Source organism: Nicotiana tabacum, chromosome 3 (genome assembly GCF_000715075.1).
Source record: "Nicotiana tabacum cultivar K326 chromosome 3, ASM71507v2, whole genome shotgun sequence".
In the NCBI taxonomy this organism is placed as follows: Eukaryota; Viridiplantae; Streptophyta; class Magnoliopsida; order Solanales; family Solanaceae; genus Nicotiana; species Nicotiana tabacum.
The window spans coordinates 127,365,413-127,382,749 of record NC_134082.1 but is presented as its reverse complement, the minus strand read 5'-3'; the positions used below and the strand labels follow the sequence as shown (position 1 = coordinate 127,382,749).

The 17,337-nt window shown below is 38.0% G+C and overlaps 1 protein-coding gene across 1 annotated transcript; it reads left to right on the top strand.

Moving 5' to 3' along the window:
* Positions 1–7,155: 7,155 nt before the first annotated feature.
* On the top strand, positions 7,156–15,390 carry LOC107765950 (T-complex protein 1 subunit zeta 1). The gene is made up of 15 exons (XM_016584645.2): positions 7,156–7,468; positions 7,569–7,632; positions 8,345–8,480; positions 8,917–9,068; positions 9,168–9,215; positions 9,408–9,500; positions 11,254–11,360; positions 11,444–11,558; positions 11,645–11,731; positions 13,318–13,522; positions 13,651–13,745; positions 14,255–14,323; positions 14,436–14,543; positions 14,625–14,743; positions 14,972–15,390. The coding sequence occupies exons 1-15, from the start codon at positions 7,335–7,337 to the stop codon at positions 15,045–15,047; spliced, it is 1,608 nt and encodes a 535-aa protein (XP_016440131.1). The 5' UTR covers positions 7,156–7,334; the 3' UTR covers positions 15,048–15,390.
* Positions 15,391–17,337: the final 1,947 nt, after the last annotated feature.

Genomic DNA, 17,337 nt, shown 5'->3' with positions numbered 1-17,337 from the left:
ATTAAATGATATTTCTAAACGATGTTTTGGGCTGAGCACTATTGTTTTACAAATGCCCGAGGGGCTTGTGATGATTTTCTGACTGAGTGCGGCCGAGGGCCAGATGTGAGGATACACTGAGTGATATGAGGCCGAGGGCCTGAGATACATTTATACACCACGAGGTGGCTTGAGTGATGTGAGGCCGAGAGCCGAGAGATGATGTCACGAGATGACTTGATATTGCGCTTGGGCCGTAAGGGGTCCCTCCGAAGTCTGCACACCCCAGTGAGCGCGGGTACCCATTGTGATCTGAGAGTGAGCCCGAGGGGCTGACATTGTTCTGAGATTGAGCCCGAGGGGCTGATATTGTTCTGAAAGTGAGCCCGAGGGGCTGGTACTGTTCCAAGTGATTAATACTTTGCACGAGGGGCAGATTTCTACTCGTTATTTACCTGCCAATTACCTGTTTTACTTGTTAAAAAGGGATTTTACTTGACTTCTTCACTGATTTACTGTTTTAAGTGATTTTTCTGCTTTGGTATAGAATGTTTTGTGCTTTTACATGTTTTCTTGCTTTCAGTCATTATTTATATTTATTATTCACTCAGTTGGAGTACTCACTTTACTCCCTGCAACTTGTGTGCAGATTCAGGTATTTGTACACTCGGTAGCGGGTTTTGGCTGATCGGAGGCAGAGTCATCAGAGTTTAGCAAGGTAACTGCCGGCGTTCGCAGCACTGCTTCTCTCTCTCTCTCTTCAGTCATTAGTCTATATTTGTACACTTCAGACTTTCCATTGTATTTATACCTTAGTAGATGCTCGTGACTTGTGATACCCCAGTTAGGGCTGTGTCGTGTTGGATATTCTTTTCACATTGTTATCGCTATTTCCGCTATTCAGTATTGTTAAATCAAGTTTAGACTATTTTTATGTTGATTAACTGCTTTAAAAGTTGAATTCGGTTTAATTGGCTGGCCTTGTCTTCACGAGAGGCGATATCACAACCGGGTTCGGGGTTAGGGTTGTGACATCCTCAGCCTCATTTGAACAAGCTTTGATATATACAAGAATAACAACAAAAATCAAAGGAGCAAACCATGAAAAATGCAGAAACAAACCACATCAAATAAAAAAGGTGCAGATGAAAGCAAAACCAACTCCGATATTTATAAACAAAAGTTTCTTCCAAAAGGCCCATGAAGACGCCAACAAAAATATACAAAAAGATAGAAAATACAAAAAATTACAACTGGCCACCGCCATCACGATCTGCGACACCTTCGTCGGCCTGACCTCCAACGTCTTCCCGTCCAAGACCGGAGTATATGTGGAATCATATCATGCCTCGTCCTCAAGGCGATCTATAGCATCCTCGTCATCCCCAACTTCTTCACTAGGACGAGGTGTAGCCGAGTCATAGCCACAAGTGACCAGAGCCTCACGGGCCTTGACCCAAGCGTCCTCAAAGTCTTCGGCAGGAATAGAACCCGCCATGTGCAACTCACGCAGCACGTCTAGTCGGGCCTCATCATGAATCCACTCTTCATATTACTTGCGAGGAACTTTGGGGAAGCCAGAAGCCGAAAATGAAGAAGGTCGCGCAAATAATTTGGCCTTCTCAGCCTCCAAAGCGGCAACCCGATCATATAGCTCAGAGGTCTCTTTCTCTAACTCCCCAATCCTTTCGTCAAGCCACTCTTCTTTAAGCTTCGATGTCAACAAATCATTTTCTCATTCAGAGCAAAGAGTTCGGTTCGCCTCTTTAAGAGATTTCGCCCTCCTCTAAGCCTTCGACCGAGCAGACTCCGGCTTCTCTAGCTCCTCCATCTTCTCGATGACCTCACCACTAAGAGCCTCCACTCTGAATTGACACTCCTCAAGTTGGCCTCGCATCAGGACCACTTGGGCTTGGAGATCACTCCATTGGGATTCTACCCCCTGCTATCTCAAGGTCTTCCTCTTTGCTCATCAACGTCCCTTCCAGGACGCTACACTTCCCCATGACCCGCACCAGCTCTTCGTCCCTTTCCTTTAAGTCCTTCCTTAGCTGGCGCACATCACCATTTTCACGGAGCCAACTTCCGATACATTTCAAGACATTTGAAATACTTATCCTTCAACTTCACATAAATGTCTTTACGTTTCTGCTCCCGATGAGCACTCTCGATCTCCAGAACGACTATCTGCAAAATAAATGAAAGGAATTAGAGCCTACAAAAGAGAGCAAAACGTAAGGAAAAGAACAAATAACAAATATAGTTACCCGAAGGGCAAGACCAATAATGTTGTTTGATAGGGTGCTGTCATTTATAGTCTCGAGTGTCGTACTCTCAATTTTAGAACAAAGAGGACCAAGGGAGGGAACTATCTATTTGGTGTTCACAAGAAGCTTACGATCCATTAGGATCACAATAGTCTTGTAGCCTCCTTCCAACCTCACCTCGAGTTGATTGAGCCCCTCATCGATCATTCTTAACTCGTCTGCATCTATGTCAGAGTCAGATCCAACATCCTCCTCTGTGACGGCCTTCCCTCTGCCTTCAGTTGCAGAAGAAACTTCTGCTGCGACCCCAGAAGATGAGGCCCATTTTATCTCAGAAGAACATGGTTGTCATTGTGCACCTCGTCCTCGGTCGTGTCCTCTACAGGATCCATGCTCGTCTCCTCAAGCACGGAGCCTCATGACCCTCATCGGGGCTCTCTTCAATATGCATTGTGGTTGTCTCTTGAAGAACAAAGCCACAATTTCCCAAATATACGGCTACCGGCCTCTCTCCCCCATGGATCTCTCCTCGCACTGAACTACCGTCATCAAAAGAGATGTCGTCCTCATCGACTAGTGAAAAATGTTTAGGGGTCGAAGCAACAGGTAGAACGAAAATAGGCTATCGAACTGCGATAGCCGAAGAAGATACATGTACGGAAGACCTGGGAGTCGCGCCCGGGATAGGAACTGAAGGTACAATAGCCTTCCTTCGAAAAGAGGGTGTCGGTGCCTGGCTAATCTGAGAAGATCCCTTGCCTGAGAAAAAGACCAAATTAGCAAAACGAATCTACACTCAATGGGAAGAGGCCACAGTCAAAGAAAAGAAACCACCTGTCGAAGGAAGAACAAGTTTGAATCTCTTGAAAAAACTCGGCCAATCGTGGATTCCCACGATATGGGGGAGGAGTTGCTCAACCCAGTTAGAGATGTGAGCGACCAAATGAGGAGGCGAGCTCTTGGCTGCAGAAGAAGAAGGCAAGAAGTTAGGATTCATAATCGAACAAATATAAAGGAAAAACCAGGTACTTACGAGTATAATTCCAAGCTTAAGGAAAGTTGTTGACGTTGGCCACAACGTCCTCGGTTCTAACAAAAAATAAGTTAAACCAAAATTGATGGCTGGCCTTGTCGTCCATTTTCACCACCAAGCTTTTGCCCCTCGGTGGCAAAGGTTCATTATTCTTCCCCTATAAAAGCTAGGGGCGAATAGATGAATTAAGTATTGCAACGTCAGTTCGACCTCGGCCAACTCGACAAACTTAGCAAGCATCTTTATAATTTTATAAACGAATAGTGCGAGTTGAGCAGGACAAATGCCATAGTGGCAACAAAAGTCCTCCACTAGCAAAAAGATGGGGAAATAATAGCCTATTTGGAAGGGGTAGGCGTATAGGGCGCAATACCCAGGACAGTGAACCTGTACTGTGTCCCCCTCGACCGAGATCAACTCGATGTAATTGGGAAGGCCGAGTTTGGCCTTGATCTTCGCTAACTACTTTATCTTCATCGTTGATTGAAAAGCTCCAGGCGCAGCCTCTAGTGCTTTGGTGAAATCACATCTGAAGTCAGGGTTGCGTGGGATTATCTCCTCCACCAACGGGAAAGCTTCATCCTCAACAATGGAGGAAACACCCTCCCCATGGGAGGAATCACTATTGCCAGGGGACTAACACGACTCCCTTCACCAACATTAGAAGACACTTTTGACATAATTCAACGTAGTGGAGGAGAGTAACGAGCAAAGAGGAATGAAGAAGTATATAAGTCAATGAAACACAGAAAAGAAATTCGGAGAAGAAGAGAGCAAGAGAAAGGTATGGTGTTTCAAAACGTTGGAGAGTGTAAACTCCAAAATCAGGTTCAAGGATCTCTACTTATAAAAATCATGGCACTAAAACCGAAAATGGTTCATCATGATTGGCTCCAGAACCAAAGCGGCAGGTCTAATCAAAGGTCACGCACAAAATGAAGCGACACATCGGGAATATGCGTCATAAACATCATGATATCATCCTAACCCGTGAACAACTTAACTCCAGCAAATCACCCTAGAAATTCGAAGCATTTGAAATGTGCAGTTCACAAAAGACCACGTCGTCTGCTCGCCACAACAACCACGGCCCGTGTAGTTCGCTTGATTAGCTCGACCACTAACAACATGATCCGCTCATCGAACCCACCCATGAAGTCGGCCTCAATAAGCAGAGGGACTAAATGTATGGCTCAAAATCTATCTCTAAAATACTTAAGTCAGGATGGCATTAGTGAAACATTCCCAGGCCGCCACGTGTCGAAGTGGTTTAAGGAACAATGAAGATCGCGTTCGAAGAGTCAGCTAAGACTGAGGTGGAGGAGTCATCAAGGATCGAGGCCGAGGTCGAATACCCTTGACAGAGTTATAACGGATAGTTTCAAGATAGAACATTAACGAGAATATTCTAGTGGATATTCTTTGCACTTGTACTACGAGGGTTTCTAAGAGCATGTTCTCTATAAATATAAAGAGACACAATGATAGAAGGGGACATTCATTTTTATAAAGAACACTTTGACTTTATAAAGAGAATCTGGTCTTATTACAAACATACAAAAATAACCTTTTCACTAAGATTTTTGTCCACACTTTTCTACCAAATCCGAGAATAACTCGGATATTCAACGACTTATCCATCATTTATCATTGTCAGAAAGAACATCCATTGATTTCGTCCTTTGTCAGGTAACTCATTCGCATTTATTTACATAAATGTCATTTATTGCTATTCATCACTATTTAATGTTACATTACTTCTGTTTGAGTTCTTGAATATTTTCATTATTGTGCATCATCATAACCTTCGGAATAGATCTACGTGCTACTTGTCATAATACCGAGAATTTCGTCTTTAGGACATTATTATTAACCAAGATTAAACCTTATTTGCATAAATTTAATTAGTTGAACCAAGATTTATATTTTTGGTCAAACAACTACAAATCGCATTTAATAATGCGAGTTATCTATTGTAATAACCATATGCGACGCATATATCACACTAAGAGGTCGTTTGGTAGAGTGCATAACACAAAATAGTGCTTGCATTAGTTTTGTGTATTAGTAATACCTTGTTTGGTACACTTTTTTGACCTATGTATAACTAATACAAGCATTAGTTATACATCCTATTTGGTATTATCCTGTGTATACACAAAATACCTTGTTTGCTAGCTAATGCATAGCAAAACCATGGTATTAGTAATACCAAGGCTATCAATGCATGCATTAGTATGTCTAAAGACCAAATTGTCCTTAAAATCCCTTAAAACTAAAGAATATAGAGGGCATTTTTGTAAACAACTAATTTTTTTAAAAATTATGCAATGCATTTTAGTTTTTAATACACCACACCAAACAATGTATAAAAAAAAATTCTCTGCATAACTAATGCTTGCATTACTAACACATGCATTACTAATCCCCGCATTACTAATACAGCATATTCAGCATTATTCTTATACACTCTACCAAACGACCCCTAAGTTAATACGACTTGTAAATCGGGTTGGATGTATGTAAATTACAAAGGAATTTTTACCTCCTATAGCAAAGGTTAACACCTTATTTATTTTAAATAAATACCATTTAAAAAAATTATATTCTATAGATACTTTTTAATGTTTATAGCAAAATATTTAATTTTGATTAACTCCTACTCCTAAGCCACTAAATACGCTATTCAATTACAATATTTTCTTTCTCTCTCTACTTTGATACAACTTTTACCTCAAATTTTTCATAAAGAGCTCTACAATTGCAGAAGATCCTTACGTCTCCAATAAGAGCAGCAGTAGCGCCAAGCAAGAGAAAAAGCTCTCCATATGAAATTCCCAGCATCTCTTTTTTCACTTTGTTTCTGTCGAATGTTTGAAGAGCAACGCGATAAGAGATCGTAAATAAATGACCCACCTTATCAGAAATTTGGTCGGAGAATTTGTCAGGGAGTACCCCGCCGGTCCATGTTAGAAGGGAAACGAGCCATGGCTTCCTGTTGTTGTTGCTGCTTCTGACGTTATTGTTGCATCTGCTACAATAGGAGTAGCTGAAAATTAGGGTTTGTTCTTGAACAAAGACGACGGATTTTGGGGCTGAACAACTTGATTTTCTATTAATATATTTCAATATTTTTTCAATGTATCACGCTGTATTTTCATGTATTTCATTGTATTCATTGTCTTTTTTCATTGTAATTCAATGTATCTTGTTGTATTCTATGTATTTCATTGTATTCACTATTTTTTTCTCATTGTATTTTAATGTATCCCGTTGTATTCTATGTATTTTATTATATTCACTGCCTCGCTATATGTCATGAATATATTCATATATTTTTTTAATTAATATAATTTATGTATTTAGATGTATTATATAATTTCTCTGAAGATTGCTATTTTTTTGGGGTATTTTTCGGTTGAGAATCTTTTTTATAACTGAAAATACAAAATTTGTGTGTTATTATTGAGTTTGTTGAGTTATATTAGGAGTCTATTATGTTAATTGATTCACTTTCCGTTTTAAAAACAGTGTAATCCCCTATTTCACGCCGTGAATACAGTCGAATACAATAATCTGTCCAGCTGTAATCCCATGTTTCACTCCATGAATACAGTCGAATACACTCGAATACAACAACTGATTAGCTGGACTTCCCTGATTCACGCCTATTTTTGCTACTGTATTCATGAATACAATAACTTAAATACATCAAATACATCTTATAACCACAGAAAAAGTATCTATAATCCATAATATAGCAAAAGGTATATATAAATGGCTAATAATTACTACTAAAAGATAGTATTTTATGAAAATCTCTTTAAAGTATAAGTGGGTGTGGGTGTGAAGTGATGCAATCCATTTAAATCTTGAATTTGTATCTCGTCCAGAGTTAAATTCAGGTTCAATTTCAAAGAACAAAACCCTTCCAGAGAGCGAGCCCTCAAAACCCAGTCCCCTCTCCTCCAGAACCAACTCTTCCATACACCTTTTTCTCTCTCTCATTCTTCTGCGATCTGCTTTAGCACTAATTATTACAGTAAGTGAAGAAGATGTCTGTTAAGGTATTGAATCCAAATGCTGAGGTACTCAACAAGTCGGCGGCGCTTCATATGAACATCAATGCTGCCAAGGGTTTGCAGGATGTTCTCAAGACCAATCTCGGCCCTAAGGGCACCATTAAAATGTGAGTCACACCTTTTTTTTGAGCTCTTCGATTTTGCTTTCAGTTCTACGTTTTTTCTGGCTCATTTTTATAGATAATTTATTTTACTTACAATTGCTAGGCTTGTTGGTGGTGCGGGTGATATTAAACTTACTAAGGATGGCAATACGTTATTGAAAGAAATGGTGAGTTCTGCTTGTTAATACTTTGTTAGTTTCAGCTGCTTTGAGATTTTTGTTTTTGATTTATGCATTTCAAAGTAACGAAACGGGCTGCTCCTGCTTGCTGTGTCACATTTTCACTCAATGTTGCACTTTTTAAGTGTCTTGAAAATTATTTGATAATAGTGTCGATGGAAGTCGAGATGTAGAATTGAGTCTGTCAACGGAAGTCGACCCAGTAACAAGACGAATACTACTCCCTCTGTCACCAAGGCACTATTATTCTTTATGGAGTCAACTTCAATAATTTTCCTAAAAATTTTCGAATATCAAGAATATTTGAGAATATTGTGACACCAATAACACGAATATACAGTTATAAAGATTGTGATTGATAGTTCTTTATAAGTACCAACTAAAAATGTCAAATTTAATTCAAAAAAGTTAAGAAATGATGTCTGAATTCACACCAAAGATTAGAGATGCTAATGCTTGTGGTTAAACACCGTCTTTTTGGTATCTTCCTTTGTGATTCATCTGACATACCAATTAAGGAAGTTTGAACTGGGTCTTGTAATAGATTAGTGTTGAACTGGTCTTGGTAATGTGGGGCTTCCTTTGTTGTTCATTTATGCAGCTAAACTAAGAATATCTATTTGAGGATGTGAATTGTGAACAGCTAAAAGATAAGTGTTTTTTGTTGGTATTGATACCCTTATGCTTAATAAAATTGCAGCAAATACAGAACCCAACTGCAATAATGATTGCTAGGACTGCTGTTGCTCAAGATGATACAAGTGGTGATGGTACTACATCTACAGTACTTTTCATTGGGGAGCTCATGAAACAATCTGAGCGCTGCATAGATGAAGGTTTGCCATATAGTTTCTATTCCCAGCAACTTCGTTGCCTTTTCTTCTGATGTAATATGAAACCCAGCCTGAAATGGAAAATCTGGAAAGATTCAGAAAATTAATTATGGAGATACGTTTACTGAAAAGTTTGTGTAGTTTTGGAGGATCTGACACACACCTACCGGCATTTTTAAATAGTCCGAGCAACATAGGTTGCAGCTACTTATTTCATGATTACGCTTTGCTTGTCTGATCATAGCACTGGTTCTGAGCAAATTTAATATTTGGGTGATCTGTTGAATTGTCGTATTCAGTTCATTTTTTGGTTGCACTCCCTGCCAAAGATGACTGATGAAGTCTCCTCGACAAATATATCCTTTAGTTTAACAATAAAAATAAATAAAACATATCCTTTAGTTACTTTAGGTTTTAAGTGCTTGAAACATTCTTTCAGGAATGCATCCTCGTGTGCTAGTTGATGGCTTTGAAATTGCAAAAAGAGCAACACTACAATTTCTTGAAAAATTTAAGACTCCTGTAGTGATGGGTGACGAGCCAGATAAAGAGATATTGAAGATGGTAGCAAGAACAACATTGAGAACAAAGGTTTCTTCTGCACCTTAAATGTGATGTAAATTATGATCGTTCTGCTTAAATGCCCTTCCTTTATTGTCAGTGCTTATACCAATATATGGTTTTGCACAGTTGTATGAAGCGTTGGCTGATCAACTGACAGACATTGTTGCGAATGCTGTAAGTGCTCGTCCTTGCTTCTAGCATTTAGATAGCAGCGTTACTGAAATATGCTTTTGCTTAATGATGCGTGATACACTACATTAGTTGTTATCTGTCTCTCTTTTCCAAGCTAGCTTTCTTTTGTTATATTTGCGGGGTTTTTTCTTCTCTCCTGTCATTTTATTACAATTCCTGCAAATTGTGCAACAGGTGCTCTGCATACGCAAGCCTGAAGAAGCTATTGATCTTTTCATGGTTGAGATAATGCACATGCGCCATAAGTTTGATGTAGACACCCGTTTGGTATGTGAAATGCTACTTATAACTTCTGCATGTTGGTTGTCATTTCCGCAAAGTTACCCATGTGTTACATTGTTTGCATTAGATTTTGGATAATCTATGATACTGATAAAAAGAGTTTAAAGCATATCAATTCCTCAAACATGTAACTTCAAGAAATGACTACACTGTAAATCCCCCCCCCCCCCCGGTCTCTCTCTCTCTCTGTAACTGCAGAGTGTTACTTCATCCACTAGAGGCTTTGACCCCCTCTTCTTTGATGGTTGTTCCCCTCATTTGCTCATAAATGGTGGGTTACATTACAGCCAGCCTGCCATGAATTTCTTCTTATACTTTGACCCATAATTTAAAGGCATGTTTAATTGTCATCGTTATTCATATCTTAATAATGATAATTTCCAATTTTGAAATGGCCAAGTGCACTTGCAACATGTTTTGTAGTTCTTGTCTAATGTATCTAAACTTCTACTCTGGTTATATGAGTTCCTCTTATGTGCAGAATGCACCATATAACAATATGCATTCTGATAATTGACAGCATTGTCAAGTATTGATACCATAACCAAGTAGTATAACAGAATCTGATTCTGATTCATCTTCAGCTTGTAGGATGGAGACGGAGTTTATGTATTTCAAGTTAAATTGTAAAAGAGCAAAGCTAAACTGCTCTCAATATCACATGAACTAACTTGAGATTTTGCTGAATTTTATCTTTCAAGTTTCTAAAGTAATTACAAGTAATACTGTTTAGTGTCTACAGGAAACTTTTCAATTAAACATTGATTCCTTTAGAGTTAATAAGACTATGATATTATGATTATTTTTAGGATATGATAAAAGGTAATGGTGCACGTGCTAAACAATTTTTCGTCTCATTACTGAGGATAGTCTGAGAAGTGAAAGATACGCATATTTTTAGAGAGTGTTCTCTGCTTAATTATTTACTAAAACTCATATTAAATATTATAACAATCTTGGGTGCTCGTGGGTCGTGAAATTCTTTAGTATGTTTTTGGAAATTCTTTACTATGTGGGTAAGATGAGAGGAAGAATTGTTACATGCGTATGTATGGCACGTAAACCAACAAGTATAGGGTATTCATGTCCCGTATTGGCTAGATGTGGATGTACTTGTCCCTGTCGCTGCATGGGTTGTCTCTTAGTTTGTCTATCTAGGATGCAGTTGCAGAACACGAAATTAAGGTTGTTTTGGTTGGTGAATATTTTTTCTTCTCTCAAAATATTTTTCATTGTCATTTCATGTACCTTTCTCTACTGCCCTAACTTCCAGAAAACTTGTCTTGTTCATGAATATGTCCTTCCTCAAAAAACAAATCCCACCAGTTTGTGTCATTCATGTTCAAAAAAACAGAAGTTATCGGGGATTACGATGATTCATGAAAAGCCAAAAGATGCGGAGTCCAATTCACTCTTTGCTTCATTAACCATTTTCTAATTTAAATCTTGTACGCTTTAAAAACAATATCATCATTCTCGACGTCTTCAACGCAAATAAAGGGGAATTGAAGGAAACTAACAGAGAAACAAGCAAACTATGAGGAAACTTGGAAAACATAAAATTGGTGTTGTACCAAGTGGTCAACCTTTAAAAAACCACAAAACTAGACATGTTTCTTTAGAAAAGCGTCAACCGGACACCCTTTCATTTTCTCCGAAAATTTGAACCGGAAATTGAAGAATTTTGTGAGCACAGATTTAACATGTTGCAGTACTCATTTTTTCTTGCTGCTATCAGGTTGAGGGTCTTGTGCTCGACCATGGTTCACGACATCCAGACATGAAAAGACGAGCTGAGAACTGTTACATTCTGACTTGTAATGTATCCTTGGAATATGAGAAGAGGTGATTATTCACTGCGGCTTCATATTACATATATTTACTTGGATTTATTGAGTTCATATAGTTGATGCACTTCTCTTTCTCAGTGAAGTAAATGCAGGGTTTTTCTACTCGAATGCAGAGCAGAGAGAGGCAATGGTTGCTGCTGAAAGGCGCTCAGTTGATGAGAGAGTGCAAAAGATAATTGATCTTAAAAACAAGGTCTGCAGTTTAGCTAGGAGTATTTGGCATTTGTGTGTCAATGTAATGAAACATTTATTTCGGACTTTATTCCTGGTTGCATGCAGGTTTGTTCAGGAAATGAAAACAACTTTGTTGTTATCAATCAGAAGGGAATTGATCCTCCATCTCTTGACATTCTTGCTCGGGCAGGAGTAAGTTGTCCTCACTCTAGTTTATTCAGTTTTTAGTAAATTCTCAAGCTGAATCATTTAGTTGTCGAATGCATGTGTCTTCTTCAAATTAGTTTTGCATATCTGCTCTTCCTAGGAACATGTTGCTTCCTTCTGTTGCCATGCTAGTACTTTTGGGTAACTGATCTCTATCAACTAACTCCTACCAGTGTTGTGAAGAGCGTGAAGCGAGGAAAAGCGACAACCCCCATTTCACGAGAAGCGAGAAGCGAAGCGCTCGCTTTTTTTTAAGTGAAGCGGAATTTAAAAAAAAATAATAATAAATACTGCATAGACAACACATGTAATTGTAAGCAAATGTTCAATACTTCAATTGGGCAGAAATTTTGGGCAGAAACTGGAAAAATTGGGCAGAAATTTTCTGAAAAAAATTCGCCAGCATTTCACCGCTTTTTGGACGTTTAGAAATAATCTGATTATCTCATAAATCAGAAGTTGATGAAGAAGAGAAGAAGAAATTGCTGCTGTTGTTGAAGAAAAACCCTAGTCTCGATGTTGTTGAAGAAGTCGAGACAGTGTTTACGGTTTGGAAACCTCGTTTTTTAATAAAATAGGGCTTGGGTTAATTTTAAACATAGAAGTGGACGCTTCTAATGCTTTTTCTTGCTTCACCGCTTCTCGCTTTTTACCGAGAAGCGGTCGCTTTTTCGTACCAGAGTCGCTTCTATTACCTGAAGCGCTGCCCTTCACGCCTCGCTTCGCTTCTCGCTTAAAGCGAGGAAGCGAGCGTTTTTTTAATCACTGTCTCCTACCCTACTTGGCTTTTTCCTGAAAAGATAATAAACTACTCCCAGATCCTATGTGTGGAACTTAGTTCTTTGATACTCCTTCATGGGAAAAAAAGAAATAGAAAAATCAGAGAGCGAAAGAAAGGTTATCATATATACAACAAATGAGCTCAACTTCCAAAATACGTTAAATGTTCATTGAAGAAATTTATGAAACTTATGGACCTATCATGAATTTCTAAATTAACAAGGGAGCAGTTATGATGGGGACTTGTACCCTTTGTCTTTTAATCCTTTTTTTAATTAAGAGAATAAGAAATTTTTGTGGAACTGCATATAAAAATTAGATGGTCTTCCCTTTTTATTAGACTAAACTGGATTCCACGAGAACATGCACCGATGCCTTCTCCATCCCACTTATATGCAAGGGTTGTAGTAGATAGAAATATTAGGTTATTGTATTCTCATAGTTGACAGTTAATCAGAAGGTTCTATGTCATAAATAGACCAAGTTTCGCCATTGTATGCTTGAATGCAATTGCGTCCCTTTTAGCCTTTCTTCCCCATTTTCGTGTATGCAATTCTTTTTTTATCCTTAATGATAAAGGATAGTTTGAAACGCTAATGCATTGCCACATCTCTCAACAAGAAACATCCATTCTCTATTGTGTTTGTTTTTTCTAAAGCTCCTTATAGCAATTTAAGATGCCAAACTAGATATTTTATGACATAAATGTTTCATTTAAATGATGGTGACATTTAAGAATCTTATTTTTACTTTCCAACATATGGACTATCATCCCAATTTTGATGTTTTAGATAATTGCTCTTCGAAGAGCAAAGAGGAGAAATATGGAGCGCTTGGTTTTGGCATGTGGTGGTGATGCAGTTAACTCTGTTGATGACCTTACTCCTGAGTGCCTTGGCTGGGCTGGGCTGGTCTATGAGCATGTTCTTGGCGAAGAGAAGTACACATTTGTTGAAAATGTCAAAAATCCTCATTCCTGCACTATTCTTATAAAAGGTATTCTGAATTGTGTAGTTGTCATTAAATGTTTTTTTCTTGTGGACGCTATTATTTTGCAGTGGTGGTGCTTGTAATTTCACTGTTTGAGAACTTGGTCTTGTTAAATGCTGCTGTTTCCTATACAGGGCCAAATGACCATACAATAGCACAAATTAAGGATGCTGTTCGTGATGGACTGAGAGCAGTCAAAAATACCATTGAAGATGAAGCAGTTGTACTGGTATGGTATTCCATTGATACCTGGAACTCCAGAAATGGATATTTGTGTGAATTCCATGTAGAAGTGCCTTCACTTGATGGCTTTTTCCTTGTTTGTGCATTATTTTGCACTGCCTATCCATCTTTGGACCCAATTTTATGTGCATGGAAGTATGATGCTTTACATTTGTTTATAAACATGTTGCTCTGGGGTATTCGTGCTAATCTTACTTCTCGACTAAGGCTTTAATGGAATTGTCATTTTTTATCTTGGTTTTTTATTTTTACAGCAGTATGAAAAGGAAGCATTATTAGACTTCATAACCAGAGCGTTAATCTGTCTCTAGTTAGATGTTACAACTTGCTGTATGAATTCTCGTCCGTGTACCTGTATTTGACTATTTGCTTATGAAATTCGAGGATTCACTTGTTTGAACTTTGAAGCAGTGAACGCGTTGTTCTCTGCATATTATGAGAATGAAGTAATGCATCTTCTGCTCCTGAGTTATGTTCTTGTATGATTACTTTAAGGGTGCTGGTGCCTTTGAAGTTGCAGCTCGACAATACCTGATCAATGAAGTGAAGAAAACTGTTAAAGGGGTATGTGAATAGATTTATTATTGTCTTAATATATACCTCCCTATGCAAGATGTATTCGAGTGTTGTATATATTTTCTGATTTTCTTTGGTCTATGGCAAAATATCTGCTAAGCGTGCCCAACTTGGAGTGGAAGCATTTGCGAATGCCCTCCTTGTGATACCAAAAACGCTTGCTGAGAACTCTGGCCTTGATACTCAAGATGTGATTATAGCACTAACGGTAATCGAATACTTCTCTTGCTCGTGTTCATGAATGCAACTATTGTATCAATTATCACCCTGACTTCTCATCTTTTTGCAGGGAGAGCATGACAAAGGAAATATTGTGGGAATAAATCAGCACACTGGAGAACCTATAGATCCCCAAATGGAGGGGATATTTGACAATTATTCTGTTAAGCGTCAGATTGTGAATTCTGGGTATGTGGAAATTATTCATTACATATATTTTCTTCTGTATGGGCATGTATTAATTCATGTATCAATACCAGTCAGCTCTGCGCGAAATCATCTTTTCAGTAAGCATTGGAGCTATATTTGTTGTTCCTTGCTCTCCGTTTCTTTTATTTTTCCCTTAAATTCCCAACCCGACTAAAGGTGAATTTTTGCTGAATAGCATCTGACCCATAATCCATTTTTGTTTTGCAGCCCTGTTATAGCATCTCAGCTGCTACTTGTTGATGAAGTAATCCGTGCAGGACGTAACATGCGGAAACCAACTTAGTTGTTCTTTTTCATGTAAATTTATTTCCATAGGACAATAGTGTTCCGTTTCTTTCATCGTGTTCATTTGTTTTCTCTTGGGGGAAAAAAGAAAAAGATAGAAGACAGCAAACCGAATGGATGGAGTTGGTGGCGTGAGACGGCAAATCATGTTTTGAATGTGATAGGTGGTTGATAAGGGGCAGATTGTGCCTGGATAATTTTGTTCATCAGTTGAATCTTTTAGCATGTTTTCTGTTCCAACCATTACCATTATTGTATCCAACCACATCTTTCGTACTTGTATTTCTGCACTATGTCGTTATCAAAAGATGTTTTTGTCAAACAGTCAAACTATTTTATAATCTCTAATTAGTGAATCATCTGTATTCAACTATTCATTGCGTTCTGTTGAGGTTAATTCCTTTCCTGTAAAAGGATGTTAAAGAGTGATTTTTATGGGTTAGGAATTTGATTGGTGGGCGTTCGGATGTTGAAGGGAAGCCTGTCGAAAGTTCAAATGGCTACGGATTGCAAATTGCAATTTCAAATGTGAATTACTTCCATGGTTGGGTGATAAAATTAGGTAAAATTTTGATTTACCATGATTAGGTGATGTCATGGTTTAGTGAGATACTCAGTTTGAAAATGTTTTTGAATGTAGAAGATGCCAATAGGATCTCTTCGGGCTGTGCCACAGAAGGTTGTTTTTCTGGTTCGGACGCAAGTTTGGCAGATGGCACAGAGTGCTTCTATGGAATCTCATTTGAACGTAAATTGTCAGTGGGGAATGATTTTATTTTTACATTTGATCCTTGTCTTTTAGTGACATTTTGTTTTTTCTGTGGTGCTTTCTTTTTCATCAATTCTTGAGCTAGACTATGTTGAGTGCGAATCATGTTCCATATCTAAAACAAATCAGAAATTATTTTCAAATTTAGTGAATTTAGATTAGACTCTTAAAACTACGAGTTTTTTCCCCTATCCCCTCCCACCACAAGAAAGGGTATAAGAGCTCGTCGAGTAAATAGATAGGAACTATGGGCAACTGTTTTGTCGTTTGCAAAAACAATCTTATTTGAAAGGTACAGGAGATTTGAAAAGGATGGAGATTCAACATTGACATTGTAGGAATAGCCCATTCAATCCTTGTGTATATTTTTTATGGGATAAGTTTCATTCAAGGAATAATTTGTGAACCGCCCAATTGACATTTCACAGCTACTAAATCAATAGTGACCCTTATCTACAATGTCTAACCCAAAGAACTCAAGGCTCGGGATAATGCACGAGCCTGATATCTAAGGGGCTTGACTTTTCTGGTTTGGCATCTTGGTGAAGGAAATACGGAATTTGGAACCAAATCTTTAGTTTGACAATTTAAATCCCGTTCATATTTTGGACTATTCTAATGGGACATTTCAAGTTTTGCCAAAAGTTAGCTGTATATATTAACTTTCACGAACCACGTATAGCTCAAACTCAAGTTTGAGTTGCTTAGGGGTAATTTGGTTGGTGATGTGAGATATACAAGGATATCAGGGATTGAGATATTCCATGAGATTAGTTATTTCACTTTTTATATGGGATAACTAATTCCATCATTTTCATATAAAATGATTTTGGAGACCGAATAATACCCATAATTAAGCGCGGGATAAAATTGTTATCTCTTATCCCAACATCCAAACTACCCCTTAGAGGTGTGGTATTATATTGCATATCAGTAACTTACAAGCATGTGAGGATCTTGGTTGCATAGCATTAGCACTTATGTTTTACTTCTATTATTGTACTATTATTGGTATTTTGTTTGTTATAACGTCTCATGTACTTATAACTTGGTGTCTGCTCCAATTTTACTTGTGTGAGCTTCCTTATATTGTCCAAACTTAAATAAAGGAGGAGGATCACGGTAGTCTGATAGCTATTGCAAAACTAACCAATTCATAATGGATCCTCATAATATGGATAAATAGTTAGTGAAGATTCATATATATAGCACACCCAACTTGTTTGAAAGCATAGTTATTGTTAATTTGTTGCTGGTGTTCGGGCTAGTTTGTACCTTAACTAATTCAACTAGACACTAATTACTACCTGGTAGCAACCCCTAAGTATCGAGTAATTACATCCATCAAAACTTAGATATATACAAAGAAATCACCGAGTGTATCGAGTAATTATTTCCAGGTTACTACGTTTTTGAATCGCTTATAGTAACAAGAAAATTTAGTAGGTCCCAAGCAGAAGATTTTATTCTAAAGATGTAGTGCTGTCACAACGACTTATAGGATGTGCGGTTATGCCAT